Source organism: Macrosteles quadrilineatus, unplaced genomic scaffold (genome assembly GCF_028750875.1).
Source record: "Macrosteles quadrilineatus isolate MER2022 unplaced genomic scaffold, UCM_ALF_1.0 Scaffold_2__2_contigs__length_208266976, whole genome shotgun sequence".
Lineage (NCBI taxonomy): Eukaryota > Metazoa > Arthropoda > Insecta > Hemiptera > Cicadellidae > Macrosteles > Macrosteles quadrilineatus.
The window spans coordinates 22239532-22260093 of record NW_026542595.1 but is presented as its reverse complement, the minus strand read 5'-3'; the positions used below and the strand labels follow the sequence as shown (position 1 = coordinate 22260093).

Sequence of the window (20562 nt, the reverse complement as noted above, 5' to 3'; positions counted from 1 at the left end):
TATTTTGATCAAACTTGGCAAATTATTTTATACTAAGCTATTAATAATTTCCTACTAAAAAAATATTCTTAATTACCCTCCCTGTAGCAGCAATCCTAGATACTTGTTAAACCTGATGTCATTTAAATAGATTCAATTGAAAATCCAATCAGGTGAATAGAAATTCGTGTAGTCTGCAGGTTTGCTGCGGCAGGGGTATTTATATATGTATCAGAACTTGATAACCCGAGAAAGTTTGGTCTTATTATTATGACATTTTTCATGAATGTGTAGGGCCACATAAATTTTCTTGAGCATGTGAACCAGCAAGATTGCGTAATAAAGTCTGTTATGGGATATGTTTAGTAATTAAATAATAGATCTCATAAGCAAGAAGAACTATCTATATTGGCTCATGCTCAGACACAATCCATTATTTGTTTCCAATGCTTAGTTTAGTATCATTGCCTTACAACTCAGCATATTGTAAACTTGTAGTTTTGCATTATACTGCAATGTGTCCGTAGAGTGAACCACAGGAGGAGCCAGAGTTGGCTGGAGTGTCCAAGGACAAGTTGTGTCGTCTGCAGGCGAGGTTTAGTAAACCAGCTGAGGGAGGAGTCTCGCCACGACCACCACCTACCTTCCCAGCTGAGCAGCAGTTCTACCAACAGTTCCTGCAGCTGGCAGTCGGCTCTACATTCCTGCATCATGTCACTGACTGCCTTGTCTATCGGCTCTGCCACCTGGATCATGCTGACCTACTTACAGAAGGTCTCGGTAAGATTGCATCGGTTGGGATTTGTTAATGTTTTGCAAACACTTGAGAACATGATTCATGTTTAGACAAAATTTTTTAGAGGCTTTTTTGTTAACTTTTTAATATTAGACCACTCAATTAAAATTGCTAAGCTATAAATTTTGAATAGTGTTTTTTTTTTGTTTTTTTTTTTTGTGGGGAGGAGGTAAAAAGTATATTACGTTACTAGTCCTGAAAATAAGTGTTTACCGGACGAGTGTGGTCGTTCCCGTGCGAGACGAAGTCGAGTACGGGATTACCATACGAGTCCGGTACACACATTTTGGACGAGTTACGTACGATAGTTTACGCCATACTACTAAATCCGAACAAATCCTTATATATTTCCACCAACTAAAGGACTAAAAATTACTAGTCATAACCTCTAAGAGAGGTTATGTTTTTGTTTATAACCACTCACTGCCACCTAAATACAGTATAATCAGCTGATTGGTGTCCGGCAAAACTCATTGCAGCACAGTAGTACGCAATGAAACCCCATTTGAATAAGCTGGCGGCAAACAGCTGTTTTCTGGACTAAATCCTTGCGTGGGAAGTTCATCAAAATAATGTAGTGTGGCGTAAATTAATTTAACCACACTGAGATGCTCAATGGCCTCTCAGCCCGGAAGGAAAGACTGCAGACCATCTTCTCTATGACTGCACAGCTCTGAATGAAGTAAGGGATGATACTCTTGGAGCAATGACAAGTGGCAGACACCTTCCTCAGGAAGAGCTCATAGATAGGATGCTCATTAGGAAGTTCATTAAGCAACTCAGGTCTGACGTACCAAGTGGGGAGCGCAAAAAGCCCATCAATGGCTGATGTGCAACAGAACAAGGTCCGCCTCTACAGAATCAATCAATCAAACCACACATGAAGTTCTGATTCGAAGGTCTGATAGAGTATGTATGAGTATGGCCATACATTTCTTCCAGTGAAAGATGATAACAGTTTTCAGAGTTCAAAGATCCACACATACACAATTTAAATTTAAATTAAACGGGTTAATAGGTTAGACATGCACAAAAGAAAGAGTTAATTGAATGAAACAAAATAAGAGGATAAAAGAAATAAATTGCTACACAAATCGATATGAAAAAGGTAAAAGCACAGTTAATAAAGGGAATGATTACATTTATAAATTTGTATTATTGTATTGTTGCGGCCATGTGGGTGTTTTGCAATAAACTCTCTCTCTCTCTCTCTCTCTCAATGATGAGCTGGCCTGCTAATGAATACGGAACAGTAGTTTTTATCCTGTTTGGGAGCAGGACTAATTTTATTACAGTGTATAAAATGATGATATGTAAATATTCTTGTCAAAAAGGTAGGCCACCATAATCAGAAGGGTACGGTGTGCTGATATAAAACCTTTCATCATAGACTAATAGAATACAATATAAACTGTCAAAGGAAGGTTCCGCTATGTGCCGCTAGAGCGTGCTCGGTGTTCGATACTCTGTCATCGTCGGATTTTGGCCAAAAGCTACCAGCAGACACTGCAGCGGTGTGCGCCGTAACTACATGGCACTCCCAGCGGTTGAAGCCAGAACATATGCTAACCGCAGCCCTGCTGTTAGTCTATATTTAATTCTTTTTTTCTATGATTTCATGTAGATATTTTCATCTGGTTGATATTTCCACAACCAACATCGTTTGATTTTTGTAAATGCAGATTACTTAAAAGAATTGAATTTAAAATCATTAGTGCTTCAATAAAGAGGTTAACTATAAGAAATGACCATGAGGTCCTAAGTTTGCTTCAATAAAGAAGGATTTTCATTTAATTTCATTCCATTTCAATTAAAATATGAAATGTGGTTTCAGAGACAACAATTAGGCCTCGTTCACACGTATCGACTTTTCACCGTGTGCCGTGCATTCCTGAACCGCGCCGTGGAGCACACGACTCGCACCGTGAACAACACGACTTGGGCCGTGCGAAAATGACCTCTTGCCACATTTCTTCAGTCTGTCATCTGTTTTTCGAATGTCAGTTGCTTCATTTGATGAACTGTTAGTAAAAGTGCAAGGAGGCTTATTTAAAGAAACAGAACACTTAGGCCTCGGATACGATTCGAGTGGCGAGTGGCGAGCGGCGAGCGGCAACCTTAGCGGTACGTAAGCGGTGGTGGTGGCTACGATACAAGCCGCACATTTATAACGCTCATCAAATGTCCCCTGTTTGTCCGCTGTATGAGTCAGTTTGAGAAAAACCTTGGACATCGGGTCTCATTTAGTTGCGTGCTAATTTGTTAAAGGTTGGCCACCAATTGGCGAGCGGTGGAACCTAATCATGGTTCCAAGTCAAAAACGATTTTCGCGAAAACGCCGCTCGCCGCATCACCTCATGCTTCAGTTAGGCCTAAAATGACAGAGAAACAGCAGCAAACATGCGAAACAGGTCGATACGTGAGGTACAGTCCAGGGAATCTTTGTGGAATGACCAGCACGGAAGTTTTAAAACACTTCAGTGACCATAAAAGTATGGAACAAAGTTAGGGTTAAGGTTGTTCTAAAAACTAAGTTTTTCTTTAAAGACAAACAATTGTCAGATAGCAACAATAGTTACAATACGTCTTGCAGGTAAGCATAGTTTACCATTTTCGACTAAACTGACTCAAAAAACTGGGGAAATTTCATGAGCATTATAAAAGTGCCGCTTGTGTCATAGCCACCACCGCCGCTTACGTGCCGCTCAGGTTGCCGCTTGCCGCTCACCGATCGCCCATCTTAAGGCATGACTTCACTGGAAGTGGAAGATTCCGCCTTTTGTGATGGATGTACTACACCTCTCGAATCCAGGAAGACACTGAAATAAACAATGTCTGGGCATGCGCTAGACCGAGTCGGGACGGCCCCGCGTCGACCTGTGTGAACGCATCTATAAGAGTAGTGTTCAAGAGGTAGAGTACGGCGCGACGCCGCGTCGTCGTTTGAAGAAGGTCGTGATGTCCACGGCCGCCGTGGTCGATACGTGTGAACGGTTGCATGTACAGCAATGCTATTGAATAAACACGACGTCGTGCCGTACACGGCGCACGGCGGAAAGTCGATACGTGTGAACGAGGCCTTACCGGTAATGATCAAATATGTTGACTGACTTAGTTTCTTAAACTTGTTTTCACTTTTCAGCTGAGGAAGAAAGCAAGTCACATGTACAAGCTTGGGTCAGAAGCAGCTGTTTGATAGCCAAGATCCTGGGTTTTGTCACCTTCTTGCCTTACAAGTCAAACACCCCTCTAGCACCCGACGTCCTGCAGGCTCAGATAATGGTCAGAGAACAGGTGAGTTAGTCTTCAAATACCTACTCAATGAACGATTTGTATTCATAAAAAGAGCAATAATTAGAAGTCTTGTACAGTATTCAGAGTTTTAAACTATAAAAAAATTTTGATGAAGATGAAACATTTTGATTTAATTCGCTTCAAAATAGTTTTAGGACCACAGTAAGGAAAGTGGATTGGAAATGGTCAGGTATCTACTTTTTGTAATTCCAATTAGCATATTGCAGACATTTTATCTTCTTAGTATTAGTGTTTTTATGTTATATTTTTTATTCTAAATTTAATCAAAATATGCAATGTTCACCAGCCAATTCAGTGGAGTAGGGTGTCTAACTAAGTCTAAACTCCGCCAAAGTTTTCATGAAGAATATTAAAGCTTACCAAAAATGTTATCCATTAAGTTGGTTTTGAAAGGGCGTCACCCAATAAACTCCTATTAATTTGGTTTTGTTACTTTAAATTTATATATAAAATTTCTGCATTACCTCTTAAAATACTATCCTCCTTAAAATATTCTTGAAAAGAAGAGGGTGCCCTGGATATCCACTATCAGCAACATTACAAATATTCCTCCCCTAGACCTTATGTTGGTTTATGTTCAGGTTGTTCCTCCAGTCAATCTGTTACCCCTACTACACAAAGCTCTGACCACCAACCGCCTGGTGGTTACAGTGCCTTGGGTCGTGGCCTACCTAGGTATGATGGACCCTGTCGTACCCTACCTAGCCAGCTACCGACCTCTGCTACAGTTGCTGGTCTCAGTATACAAGGTTCTACCACTACCCTACTTGTCTTCCATGTCCAACTTCTTTCTGCGGTGCTTGCTTGGTTGGCTTTTTGACACGTCATCGTTTCCCCAACATGTCTTCTCATCTTTGATGTCAAATACTCAAAATGTTGACTGTAAGTAATCATAAATTTCCCTTAATCTTAATGTATGTTTTACTTTTAATTTGTTATTTTTTTGAGGTTGTTTAGAAAGGGTAGTAGAATTTTATCCCCCTTGGAATTTTACCCCCTTAGCAAAACTAACATCACAGCCTAGGGGATAAAATTTCATCCACAAACTTTTATTTATTTATTTATTTTTATTTATTTATTACTTGGTACAGTACATATACAATGAATTTATAAAATACAAAACTGCATAAGCCTTAAAAAAGGCTTGTCCGCAGCGTTTCTTATAATACTATTGTCTTTTCCATCTTTATCTTGATCCTGAGTCAGTGTGAACTATTACTGTACAGAAACTTTAGAAAAATAAATTAAATTCAAAAATAAGAACAAGTGTAAATGCAAGGAATATTTTTAAAATTATTTAACATGAGTATATACTTTCAGATTAAACATTCAACAAACAAATAAATATCTAACAAGGAATAATAACAGCTGAAACGAACTTTATAACATACAATAAAACAGGAACAGGAACTATATTTTTAACAGTTGATTGTACAGTTTGAGTTGCACAACATGAGTTGAATAAATTAAAGATGGAATTAAACTTAACTTTTCACAGTTGAAAATTTAATCAGGACAAACCAAATTATTAAACCTAGGGTGTACAGGTTAGGATTTTATTCCCGGACTTTTAACCCCATCACAAGTTTAGCTTAAAATGTACTAAACAGGGGATTTCTACCCCCGGAGTTTTACCCCCTCGCTTGATACAGAATTTGGTGAGAATAGGCTAATTAGTTTTGTACATAATGGGTGTTTTTAGAGAAAGACGTTTAAACAGTAACTTTTTAAAACTTTTATTTACCATTGTCTGTATTAAATTTGTTAGGCAAATTAAATTTGTAAACAATATATCAAATTAAATTCAATTGCTTCAATCTTGAAAGTTAAAAAAAAAAATTCAAACAATTATCTTACTAATATTATAAATGTGAAAGTTTGTGTGTTAGTTTGTTTGTTTGAAGTTCAATCACGCATTAACTACTGGACGGATTGAGCTGAAATTTGGGATGATGATGCCTCACATTCCCGGTTAACATATAGGCATATTCTTATCTCAAAAATCCGTTCGGGCTCCGCCCCAGTGGCTCTGCAGTTCCCCATGTTAACCTTATGCGTATTCATATTTAAAGGGAATTAATGAATTTAGTCAGCTGTTCCAAGAAAAAAAGTTGGTTCTATGATATGCAAAAGAATGAAAAAGTTACAAGATTTACCAACAGGGTGCAGCACTAACATTTTTTTGCATTTATGAAAACAACTAATTTGAACTAAGCAGCAACAAAAAACTGTGATACGCAAAGAGAACTGTGAAATCAGGATTGTTTACAGTTATGTTTATGTTATTAATTTCATGAAAATTTGTGATATTTCTCGGATTTTTAAAGATTTATATTTCTTTATTGTTTAGGTGAAGTGGTAGAACATTATAGCTATGATAAATGTGTAATACTATAGTATACCGTAAATATAAAGAAGCAAATTTTATCAAACTGTGTCCTCCCCCATTCGAAATGCAAAGCTCGAGTATAACTGCATTAAGCATTTTATACTTATATGCCAACCCCGTACGAAGGACGGGTACTCTGCTAGTCATTCATATTTGCTACTTATTTTGCGTATCTACATATTAACGAACCACTGGCCCCAAAAATCTGATCCTAAAACAAATCTCTAAACGCAATACCTGTTTACTTGGATGAAGTTACGACTAAATTAACATAAGCTACTTAATAATGGAATATGTACTATTCAATCAAAACTGAAAGAAGTTGAACTCCTAACCCAGACATAATAACATGAATATGTGAGAGTATGATACAATAACTACCATACTCTCATAGTTTATAACAGGCCTAGACTGGGACCATTTGGGGCCCTCAGCTATATATACTGTGAAAGGGCCCTCTACCGGGGGATTATTTTTTTATTAAGTTCTTATAAATGAGTTTTTTTCCCACTATTTTGGCTAGCCTTGTTTCGTGTGTTAAGGCAAGGATATACGTAGCTGACCTTTATGTTGTTGCTTTTTATTTTAGATGCGGTAATGTTTTAAAAAATTCCAAATTCTATGGTCGAATTTTGTCTATTGGTTTTCGTTTTCAAATTATTCTTATCTAATTCCAGGTATCGGTATTGGCATTGACTCTATTCTCGATACCCATACAAATGTTCCAGAATCGGTGGCATTGAAAATCGGCACATCCCTACCGGAAAGCTTCCAGTATCTTTTTCTTCTTTTCCTGTCTTTTTGCGCCGTCTTTATGATGAGTAATCAGCTGATATGATAGAGCATCACTTTGTCGCTGTCTGCTAACCACAACACAAGTCACCGCGCAGACGATGTGTTACACTACAACAAAGTAACTCAACTTACAGTACAGTAGGTTTTATAAAGCTTGTGTATAAACAGCATCATACAAACAGTTGTTGGACATGGTTCTATATTTTGGAAAATGTAAACAAAATGTTACTAAGAACATATGATAACTTCTAACAAGCAACAACATTTTTTTGTAATTTGAACACGAGCCGGGGGCCTTCCACGATCCCGGTTTGAAGACCTAGCCAGTCCGGGCCATGTTTATAAAGTGCTTAAGTAAATATTCAACAAAAGACTGATTATATAATACTCTTGTGTATGTTTGTCAGTTGAAGGTGGTGAGTCTCTAGATGTAGTAGACCAAGCTTTGCTGTATGAGGTGTGTCCATACCTGAACTGTCTGCGTCAGTTACAAGTCTCTAGCTCAGGTCCCAGGCAAGGCTCAGTGAGGCACATCACACCAGTGTCTACACAACTACCACCTTCTACTGCTTCCTCCCAGGCATCTCAACAACAAACACTTGAGGTCAAACTTCTAGTAGCTTAAGTCATTTTTTGTGTTTATATCCACCCCATTGGCATTTTTTAATTGATTTTTTGTAAGGGAACGATCCAATCCCTGGTCTTGTTACTACATAACGTCCATCTTTTATTAGATAGAATTATTAATCCTAATTTATAGCCCAATGACAATGGTATCTGGGTCTGGTAATGATCTTGCTTTGAATCAAACCAATGTCCTTCAGATTTGGAGACAAACACTATAACTACTGAGCGGCTACCCAGACAATATTTAGTCTTAGCCAGCAATATGTCTACTTTTTAAAAGATTTTTTACAGTTTTTAGCAAACTTCCCTATTAGGCTAGGTATTGTTCTATAGGACTAGGTGGAGTTCTACTGGACCGATTTTATTAATTGATGGGTCGTTGGAAAGCATGATTCCTGTAGATTTGCAAATAATTATGAAAGTTTGTTTTTGTTATGATTAATGGTGAAAAATTAAAAAAAAAACACGTTTTCAATAAAAAATACAATGAAAACTGTGTTTTCACACTTTTTATTTGGGTGCGACTTTTGGCTGCCTTTTTTGAGTATTTCCAAGAAGTGCATGGTATCAATTTGTTGTAGGACATTTTATTCTCTTTCAGAATATCACCTTCCACTTTGGTCGATTTCCTCACCATTTAAAAGTTATTTGCAAAAAAGCTAAGCAAACTTCCAAATTTATAGTAACTAGTGTACATGTTGCTCGAATTCGAGCAATTGCAAAGTATTACAGGAGTTGTTTCAAAACAAATAACAGTTATATTTACAGTGAGTTCAAAAGAGTCAACTCCAAGATTACCGGTGTGTAACTCACGTAGATACTCACGATGTATATAACAGTAATCAACATTTCCTGTAAATATTGTATCATATTTCATAACCTGGTATTGCTTTTTAATGTTTTCTACAAATATTTCCTGACTTATAGTCATATAAGGTTGTCCATGTTTATCTTCGTTATTGATAAACCTAAAGCATTCCGGCCGGTTTTCTCATTCTCAAAATACCTCGCTGTACAGGCAACACAGGTCATTGATAGAGGGCCAATTGAGAACGAAAAGTTGTTTTGGGATAGTGGTAGGGCGCATTTGTAACCTAATAGTTGAGATTGTCCAGGGTCAGGTGCTGATTGTGATGAGTTAAGCCTACTATGCGCCACTGTTCTGTAGCTGCGGTCGTTATCACGATTACGCCTCCTGTCTATGTTTCGTTGTCATCGCGTCGGAGGCATTTAAAAGAAAAAAACAACAAATAAACAAATTATAGCTACACAAAAGAACGATAAATGCACAAATTTAAGATACAACCATACTAACACGATCCGTCTTGGGGGTTATGTTTACACAAACTCAAATAGTAAATAAATGTACTCAACAATGTGTTTCATTGAATTGAAAAATAAATAACAGCAATTAAATTATACAGCTGATCAAAATGCAAACAATTATGTTCTTCATAAGGATAACATGGGAACTTTCAAAGCCACTGATGCAGAGCCCAAGGGACTTTTTCAAAAATGTAAGGCCGGTTTGCAAATCTACGCGACACGCTCTTTCCAATGAGACGTAAATGAATAAATCGGTTAAGAAATTACGGAGGAGTTCAACCGACAAAGTTTCATGTAGCGTATTAATTATATAGATGAGAAAATACTGAGTTAGGGATATTTTTTTTAAACTTTGTACAACTAAATCTAGACTTCTACTGGACCGATTTTGGATTGGAAATTCTAATGGGTCATTGGAAAGCCTAATTCATGTAGATTTGCAAATAATTATAAAAGTGTTATTTTATAAAATATTTGTGGTGATAAGTAAAAATAACAAAAATACATTAAAACTGCTTTTTTCAAGTTTCTGTTTCATGTATCTATTTGTAGCCAGCTTTTGGCTGCCCTTCCGAGGGGGTCAAATCTATACCTTATAAGCCTCGGATCTGCTACCAGTTGTGTGTGTCCAGGGTTCAATTTAATTTGTTAATTGGCTGGGCTCAGAACATTCAATTTTATCATTCACTCAGTAAATCATTGGTCATCATCATCGCCCAAATTAAGGCCAATTAACCCCCCGATCAGTTCCAACAAGTTCCTCTTGTCTCAGGTGAATGTTACGCACCTCCCTCCGCAATGGTCTGGTTAACGACACGTCTTCGGAAGCTCCGATCTCAAGATTGTCATCATCCGCCAAAATACTCAACCTTCCTCTTCCTTTACAGACAGGTCAAAGGTCAATAAAAACGGGCGCTACCCTAAATGAGTTGTAGCCCCGGAAACTGACTTGATCCTCCATTAAATCGTCCCTTATTTGCCGTCCTTCTCTAGTGGCTATCGATAATAGGAGGGGCTTGGCATGGAAAAACCTGCATACCGTCATCTGTGCTCGTCTGCCCGATTGACATCAAGAAGGGTGAAGTTCTAATCTTTTTATCGCCCTCTCCTAAGGGCTCGGGCGATTTTCTTTCGCCATTCGCACGGGATGTTGGTCAAGTCTGTAATGATCCCCGAATTATTAGATAGCTTTTCCGCCATCGCACACAAAAAATCCCACACGAAGATCTATCAGGCCTTCGCGGGGCCTCGTCTGGTGTTTCAAAGAGGGACCACTCCCCGGGGTTAAACTCCACCCTTTGAATCAATGCCACCTTCTCTAGGTAATTCAAAACACTTTTCATTTGGGGAGCCCTGCGCAAGTGGACCGAGTTGTAGGCCTGCAACAATTTGGCCCGAGTGTTCACCACCACCAAGGCCCAGTGCCTAACCTCACTAACCTCCAGAAGTTGTACCGGGAATAACAACAGTTCGTACACAAGGCAACTTCACTCACGCGTCTCCTGGTAGCTCGGATGCCACCCTTTGCCCAGTCTCCAAAGTACTCAGTGTCAAAAGCCCAGGCTGAGGGCACTTCACGATAATACCTACTTTGGCGCTCTAGGAGCCTTAAGTAGGCGTTAATTACCAGTCGATCAATACAATCCTTATTGTACAGCGCAACCAGCTCAACACTACCAATTTTTATTATAGGCCTTAAGGTAGCCATGCTAAGATGCGCAGGGTATGGCGTGAAGCAAGAATGGGGGAATTATGATACTGTGCACAAGCGAAACACTACAAAGCAAAAGCGGAACCTGCAAGCAAGAGAAATTAATCAATTTTATATGAAATAGTGATAAAACTATGCTATCCACCAACTATGTACAGCAAACTAAATACTAGTGAAAGGAAAATTTAACTATTGGGACGATCTATGATTAGTCAACTGTGTAGAATTATTTATAGGTACAGAATGCGATCATTAAAACACTAAATGAGGATTTAAGCGAGGCTAACAAAATAGTAAAACAGCTAAAGAGCCATAACACTCAGCTTGAAACTATGTTATTAAAAAAAGAGGAAACTATAATAATGCTAGAAAGAAAGATAGAACTATTAAGTGATGAAACTAAAAACGACTCTAACAGACTGCGAGCTTTGAGATCCAATGCAGTGGATCTGCAACATAGCCGCCCTCTTACATACAGCACCCCTGTTTCTGGGGATAAAACAAACAGTAGATGGAGCTCTGAAAAAAATAAAAATAAATCCTTTGCTATGGCTGTTAAGGGAAATAACTCGTCTAGGGTAAATTCTGATAAACAGACTAAAAACATGAAACCCACTTTTATACAAAACCGTTTTGAAGTTTTAAGTATTGATGAGGAGGAAACGCCTGAGGTCACAATTGCTGCAATACATAATGTACAAACTGATAAGTGTGAAACAAAAATTAAGAAAATGCTGATCTGTGCCGATAGCCATGGCAGAGATTTAGCTTGGAACATCAACAAATCACAACATGAGTATGAAGCAATAGGCTATGTTAAACCAGGTGGAAGAACAAAACAGGTACTAGATAAGAGGAATATTGAGGAAGCTAGTCTCAACAAAGATGATGCCTTGGTATTACTCTGTGGCACTAATGATGTTGCGAGTAACGAAGCAGATGAAGTTATTGATGGCATTACTTCGACACTGGACACGATTAAACAGACAAGAGTATTGTTAGTGGATTTGCCTAACAGGTATGACTTACCGGACTGGTCTTGTGTTAACAAAGAAGTAAGAAAAACTAACCAGCGATTAAAAGAACTTAGTGAAAAATACAGCAATGTCATCTTGGTGGAAGCGAGCAATGCTGGAAGACATTCGCACACACGTCAGGGTCTTCACCTAAACCAGCAAGGGAAAAAATGGCTCTCTGAAAAGATATCTGAGGCTGTGACGGCAAGGAAGACGGAAAATCATCCAGCGAGTCCAAATGAAGAACAACCTCTCCCACCTGGCACCGAGTCTTTGTTGGGAAACGACTCACCACCAACACTAGACCGTCAACCATAGAACTCTCACCAACAAACTTTAGTATTTATCACTGTAATGTCCGGTCAATGAGAAATAAGTTAAATTTAATAGATGTTTTTTTAAGTAGTTTAAGATGTGATATTTTAACGATAAATGAGCACTGGTTGTTTGAAGAAGAATCCCGTTTGTATATGCCTGCTGGGTACAACTTGGGTAATATTTGTGCTAGGGATAACTCACTGAATAGAGGGGGTGGAAGTGTTATTTTTGTAAAGCATGGGATTGAGGTTCAAGCTATAGATGTGAAACAATTCTATTGTGACAGCATTTTTGAAGTTACTGCCATTTTGTTACCTAATGATAATGTAGTTGTTTCCACTTTGTATAGAACTCCTGATTCTAATATTAGTATGTTTTTTAATCTATTTGAATCGTATTTGTTACACTTATATGGTAAATTTTCTGGGTCGAAGCATATTATTTCAGCTGATTTTAATATAGACATTTTGTCAAAATCACATGAAAGAGAATCATTTTTGAATTTATTGCGATCTTTTGACATGTATTGGTTGAATGAGGAACCGACTAGGGGGGGGAAATGCATAGATAATATTGTAAGTAATTTTAATAGAAAGTAAACAATTTGTTGTGTAATAGAACCTCATTTATCGGATCATGCGGGGGTATATGCTCAATTTAAAGAAATTTCTGTGGAAAGTGTGATGCCTAACAATGTTTTGACTAAGAAAGTCAGAGAACTGACACCTGAAGCACTTTTCAATTTAAAAAGTAAATTGTCCCAAATTGACTGGACGCAGTTATGTAGTATAAGAGATGTAAATATAGCTTTCAATCATTTTAATTTATTGTTGACAAATTCATATAATGAATGCTGTAGAGTTAAGGAAGTTAAGGTGAAAACTAGAAAAAAGCCTGACTTAAAATGGTATACACCAGAATTGAAGAGCTTTAAAGTGTATGTAAATGCTTTTTATGATAGATATAAAAATAGCTTGGGCACAGAAAATGAAAATATCTTCAAACAAGAATATATAGATGTAAAAAAAAGGTACAAACACAAAGTTAACTATTGCAAAAAAGTTGCAAATGAAAAGTACATTTTAAATTCCTCAAATAAATGTAAAGCTGCGTGGGCTTTAATAAAAACTGAGTCAAATTGTAATGTCACTAAGCAAGAAAACTTATTAATTGATTCAGATACTTTTAATGACTATTTTGTTAATATTTTAAGTACCGGTAGTATAAATGTTGTTAGTGATAAGAATAAATCCCATGACAAGGCAGTAGAATTAGTAAATAATTTTGTCCTTGAAAGAAAAAAAGATTTGAATAAATATCTGGTTTGGCGAACAATTGAAGGTAAAGATGTGACTAAAGTTGTTACTAGCTTAAGTTCATCATGTAGTGAAGATTACTATGGTTTATCAAATAGAGTTCTAAAGGAAATATGTCAGGTGATAGTGACACCGTTGACTTTACTGTTTAATATGATCTTGGAACAGGGTATATATCCGCAAGCACTAAAAGTAACAAAAGTGATACCAGTCTATAAAAAGGGTGAAAAGTTGAGCCCATCTAGTTACCGACCAATATCTCTGGTTCCTATAATAAGTAAAGTTTTTGAATCCTGTATTAAGGCTCAACTTGATACATTTTTTGTAACTAATAATTTGTTTTGTGAGGAACAGTATGGTTTCATGCAAGGTAAAAATACAGTAAAAGCAGTAGAGAATGTGATAGAAACAGTGTTAGAAAACTTCGAAAATAAGCTGTTATCATCTGCCTTACTCATAGATCTTACTAAAGCTTTTGATTGCATGAATCATGAGCTACTGCTAGACAAACTGTTTCACTATGGTATCAGAGGTAAAGAACTTAATTTATTTAAATCATACTTGAGTGGTAGAGAACAAATGGTGGTACAGGGCAGTGATAAGTCTGGCTTTAGAACAATATTAATGGGTGTGCCTCAGGGATCAGTCCTTGGACCTCTTTTATTTATTATTGCTGTGAACGATTTTGCTTCAAATATTCCTTGTGCCACAGTGTTATATGCAGATGATACCACACTTCTTAACAGTAAAAAACACCTAGATGATCTAATAAGAACTGAGAACCAAGCCTTAGAAATAGCAATGGAATGGTTTCATTCTAATCTTTTAATTGTTAATGAAAAAAAGACTGAACAAATTATCTTTTCTTTGGACTTTTCTATTTATAAAGATGTGAAACCTGTTAAGTTGTTAGGTATTTATCTTGATAGTAGGTTAAGTTGGGAAACTCATGTCGAGCAGTTGTGTAGAAAACTGTCTAGAGTAATTCACCTTCTTAGAAAGTTGAAAGATTGTGTAACCAAAAACATGCTGATAACTGCCTATTATGCTTTTTTTCATTCTCACTTAAAGTATGGCATAACTTTATGGGGCAACTCGTGTAGTGCATTAGAGGCTTTTAAGTGGCAAAAAAGAGCTGTAAGAGTCATTACAAATGTTTCAGATAGGGAGTCATGTGTTCCTTTATTCAAAGAGCTTAAAATAATGACTCTTCCAAATTTGTACATATATTGCTGCCTGATGGATGTTAAGAATTCTATTTGTAAATTGTCTGTTAGAAAAGAAATACATGACTATCAAACGAGGAAAAACTATCTTCTTAACTTAATGTCTGTACGGTTGGAAAAAACAAGAAACAGTCATGTTTATATGAAAATTAAATTATTTAATAAACTGCCAGAAAACATGTGGAATATAACTTCAAAACAGTTTGAAAATAAGATTAAAATATGGTTAAGAGAACATATTTTTTATACTGTTGATGAATTTTTAGCTTGTGACATTAGTACTTTAAGAATTTAAATTGGATAATTGTTTGGATTTTATATTAATTGTTTGTTATGTCATTCCCTGGTGTTTTTATATTTTGTTATTGTTTTTATCTATAAATTAATATTCTATTTTTCAATGTACCTTTTACTTAGAATAGGCTATTTACATACATTATATGCTTGTGACTTTGTCAATTGCACACATGTGTTTAAAGACAATAAAAATCTTTGACTTTGACTTTTAGGTTAGTCGCCAATCTGACGCTCCTGGAGTGCCTTTAAATCTTTAACATGAGCAGTTTGCTTTTTCCTGGAACCAGACAATTGAACCCCATACATGTTGTAACCCTTTTTATGGATAATAACAAATGGTCCTTCATATTTTGGGGACAATTTCGTGGCCACGGCATTAGCTTTAGACGATAAAATGTGAGTCTGTTTTAAGACTTGTTGGCCAACCGCATATTGTACGGCTTCGCAGATTATTATACGTAGCTAGAGATGAAAACGCGTTTTGCAAGTTTCTCTGAGTTGCAAAATGCTCAGCTGTTGCTGTCCGGTATAGAGCCCTAAAACATTGCCTTCGCTCATGGTGTAATTCAACAGGAGTTATTTCACCCCTGTCACTAGCAACCTCAAATAAGGGACCGCGGATCCCCTTAGGCACCCTTAGCTCCCGACCATAACACAACATGGCAGGCGTGTACTTGGTAGACTCGTGCACCGCCGTATTCATAGCGTACACGATTTCTTTCAAATTCTCGTCCCAGGTTTGCTGAGAACTCTTAATACTTTGCGCCACTAGGGTTTCAAGTTTTAATTGCCTGATTGTGCCTCTCAATAGAGTTGGACTGGGGACTGTTTGGGGCTGTATTTTGACAGGTTATGTCCCAGTCCTTTGCAAGCTCCTGGAATACGCGAGCACCAAATTGAGTGCCACTATTTCTACGATAAGCACTTCAGGAGACCCATGTCGCAATAAGACCAGTTCCGTAAATTTCTGGGCTACTTGCACGGCGGTGGCACTTCTAAGTGGCACCATTTCAGTCCACTTACTATACTGATCTTGGAAGGCTATAAACATGTTGCCCATTTTTGAGTGCGGTAGGGGTCCCATAAGATCTGCCGAAACCGTGTGCCAAGGCCCACCGGGAGGGCGAAAATGCATAACTCTGGCCAGCTTTGTTTATTCGACCTTAAACCTTTGGCATGTAGCACAACTTCTAACATAAGCCCGGACGTCATTCCGCCAGCCTGGCCAGAAGTAACTCTCTCCAGTTCGTTTGACTGTTTTCTTAAAGCTGAAATGACAGGCAGTAAGGGAGTCATGGGTTCCAACCAATACCCTTTCTCGGTCCTCTACTCGAACGCAAAGCTTCCCACATTCCTTCGGTTCGCTGTAGGGCACTTTCCGCCTAAACAATTTATATAACTTATTGTCCTGAATAGTGAATCTATTGTTGGAAACTGGATTTCTGGCTACCTTTGCAAAAAGACGGTCATACCATTTATCCACGGACTCTGTAACACTGTCATGGGGCTGTTTCGCCACCTGACTCAGGGTGTTCATGTCCACGGGACAAGCCGACACGTCAAGGTCGTCAGTAGTTAAACCCACGACTGGAAAACGCAACAATACGACAATGCTTCAGCTACATAGTTGTACGCCCCTTTCCTATACTCTACATAATTTTGTTGGAGGTCGAGGACATTTAAATAATTTACTTTGATGTTGTACGAAACCAAATTTAATTTACTAATCATCTCAATGCCTAAAGTGACATCACATGTCAATGAGGGCAAGCAAACCGCCTTAATCTTCTGAAGCGTACCATCAACGATACCCTCAAACTCATAAACTGCCGGTAACATTTCCCTCTCTAATTTAAAATTGAATCGAGGTCCAATTTGGGACCTTACAGTATTTCTATAACACCGTGTTTCGAAGTTAAGCATTTTAAAATGTAAGCTATATATCAATTAAACACATGTTGTTTTATTAGTGATTATTATTTGACGTATAAGGGATAAAAATAAGGTTAACATATTCCATAGAGCCACTACCAATTATTGCTTTCTAACATCAACACAGCTCATGTTTGTAATACAGCGTTCTTTTCTAACTATGTTATTATTTTCCCAGATGCAATTAGAAGAATGTTTCCTCAATGGGCAGTCCACATCTTTCCGCTCAACTGTTGAGATGATAGTAGACCGAGTATCCTCCTGCTGTATCAAACACATCTGTAGCCATGTTATAGCACCAGCAAAGGACAAGTTTTCACAGGCAATCAACCAGCGTAAAGAAGAATTTAAGTCGACTAGCAAAAAACAAGTAGGGCAATTTACTTTTTATTATTTTTCATTTTAGTTGTTACCACAAATACTTGAACAGAACCGAGAAGATCATAAAAATAAACAAATGACGTTGCTGGCCCGTAAATTAACATGATTTAACTTTGCTTAAATGGAATTGTCGAATCATATATTAATGGTTAGTATAGGATTCGGGCTAGCAAAATCATTTGTTTTATGTTTATTATATTACTAGCTGTGTGCCCGTTCTACGCACAGGGAAAATGTGATCGGAAATGTTTGCGATATTTGTAAACAACCTTTAATGTAAACATATCAGTGACAGCTAGAAAAAATAATCTTGATCCGAACAGCTGTTCGTTATTTCATTGATGATTAAGTGATGAACATTAGACATTGGGAGAAAACTTGACAAAAATCGCACAAATTCGGGTTTTTAAACGTCCGTTGTTTTATATAAAAAGTAGTGACGCCATATTTTAATGGCTAAAGACAATCTCGCCAATCCAGTGAATACATTAAAATTATTTGGATCTTGATAGGTACTCTAGTTTTTCAGGAGAAGGCCGCGTAAAATGGCTCTTGGGCCGTAACAGACACGAAGACAGACAGAAATTTAGATGAGACTTGTTTCGGTTTGTTTAATGTATAAAACGTAAAAATAACCTAAAAGTTTATGATTCTGAGCAATGTACAGACAAAACTCTAATTTTATTTATATAGATTATTATGTTTAGTATAATAATAGGGGGAGCGAGCTTGTGTAGTGGTTATAATGAACTTTTAGATACTGAATTAGAAATCACATTTATATGAACCAGCTGGAGCCAATTTCTTTTATTCTTAAAGAAAGTAATTGATTAAACCATTCACAGAGTGTGCTACAGTCTCAAATGATATTTTAAAATGTTTTGTTTTTATTATCTCGCTTTCTTGTCCGGTACAAACTTTGCAATCAATTTTATTCTAACTTCCCGATGAGCTAGAGACTTGAAACTTGAAACATAGCTCACAAATGGAAGACAATGCAATATTATATCATTTAATTTTCATATTTCCCTTGGGCTACGCCCCATGGGCTTGTTTTTATTTACTCGCTTTCTTGCAAATTTTGATACTTCCCGATGAGCTAGAGACTTGAAACTTTAAACATAGCTCACAAATGGATGACAATGCAATATTATATAACTTAATTTTCATATTTCCCTTGGGCTACACCCCATGGGCTTCCAAATTTTTCATGTTTACATTTTGAAAGAATGTAAATAAATCAATGAATTTAAATCAGCTGTAAATACTTAAATTTGACAGTTCGAAGAGCAGAGGTTAAGAGGTACAAGTTCTGCTTCTGAGATATTCTAGAAATATAACACAAGCGTTTCACAGTAAATATAAAACATTTGATTACTGATAATAAGATTTTGGTTATGTATTAACAGGCTATATAAAATAGATTTAACCACATTAAAGACTAAAAAGTAGAAAATAGTTTATAAATAAAAATACTTTTTAAGAATGCCACGTTTTTAAACGCTTTAAAAAGTAGACAATAGTTTATAAATATATTGAGAGAATAAATACTTGTAAGATTTAAAACGAAAACCGTGGGACGCATGCAATAGATCATAATAGTTCAATAGGTGAGTTAATTGTAAATTAGCATGCGCTCCACATTTTTCGTTTTAAATCTTACAAGTATTTATTCTCTCAACATACTTATAAATTATTGTCTACTTTTTAGTGCGTTTAAAAACGTAGCATTCTTAACAAGTATTTTATTTCTAAATTATTATCCCTTAATTTTAGCGAATTCCCCGTACAGTATCGGGAATACCCTAGGTCTCATAGTAAGACCTGGACCCATAGTCCAGGATCTGAAGGGGGTTGAGTATGCATGGAAAGCCTGACACAATTTTATTTTTGATTGTTGTTATAGGCGCACAATGGTGATCATGAAAACGCATGTTGTTGCCCCCAACGTGGTCGACATGCCCGGGGGGAGAGGGGAATATGGTGGGGGCTTGTTTTACTAAAATGCTTATAACTTAAGAACCATTTTAGATAGAACACTGGAATAAATGCCATTTTGCTCATAAAATTGACCTTCAAAAATTATTATGTTTAAATCCATATCTACGTATTTTTTTTGTTTTTTTTTGTTTTTTTTTTTAACATATTACTACACTGAAACTAATATCTTCAAGAAACAGTGTTTTAAAAAAGTCCCGGAAGGGCTTAGTATTTTTTAACTAACATAGATACGGTAGCACAGTTTTGAATCTAGATATTTATCATTAAAACCTACCGTTGTAAATTTTCATCTCCTTCAGGGGGAAGGTCCACAACGAGTAAGTAGAAAAGTCTTTAATGTAAGTATGGGTTGATATGCCCATACAATTAAAGGTCTTTACTAGTAAAATACAATGCTGTGAATTTGAACTCAAACGGACAACCAAGTCAAATATGACAGCTACCTATTTAAAGATGCCTTGAATTTGCATTGCTATAAGCTACCTCCTCAGGGAGGGCCGCCCGCTAGAAGTAGGAAGAAAATCATAAACGTAAGCATCGGTTGATATGCATATCATATTAAAGGTCTTAATTAGTAGAATACAATGCCACAAATTTGAGCTCAACATAACAACTGAGTAAAAAATGGCATTAAAAGATTCCATTAAAGATTCTTTTAAAAGAATCTAGGAAGATTCCATTAAAGATATTAAAAGATTCTAGATTCAAAATGGCAAATTCAAGATATCTTTGAACGGCTTCCATTTTTGTCTTTTTGAGTTAAAATTTACTGCATTGTATTTTACTAGTAAAGACCTTTAATTTCATGGGCATATCAACCTATACTTACATTAAATATTTCTTCTTACTCTTTGTGGGCCGTCCTGTCCCCCTGGAGAGGAGGAAAATTGATAATTGGTTTTAAAAGGTTTTGATGATAAATATCTAGACACAAAATTGTTCCACTGTATCTATTTTGGTTAAAAAAAATTAAGGCGTTCCGGGACTTTTTAACACAATACAGGGTGGCCAAAAAGTCCCTTTACGCAATATTGCAGTATGTAATACACTGTTACAAATACGACTGATCAGCAAATATTTGTACGTGAGTAGTAAAGTAACAGTGGGGGGAGAGAATGAAGCATCACTCTCCCTTCC

The 20562-nt window shown here is 36.8% G+C and overlaps 1 protein-coding gene across 1 annotated transcript in view; it reads left to right on the top strand.

The window, feature by feature from the left end:
• The window catches only part of LOC128983996 (protein disks lost), a 66733-nt gene that overhangs the window by 12952 nt on the left and 33219 nt on the right, over positions 1-20562 (top strand). The window contains exons 7-11 of the mRNA XM_054403277.1: positions 507-759; positions 3918-4069; positions 4672-4972; positions 7682-7878; positions 17222-17413. Coding sequence (XP_054259252.1) covers positions 507-759; positions 3918-4069; positions 4672-4972; positions 7682-7878; positions 17222-17413 — 1095 coding nt within the window. The remainder of the gene's footprint in view (positions 1-506; positions 760-3917; positions 4070-4671; positions 4973-7681; positions 7879-17221; positions 17414-20562) is intronic.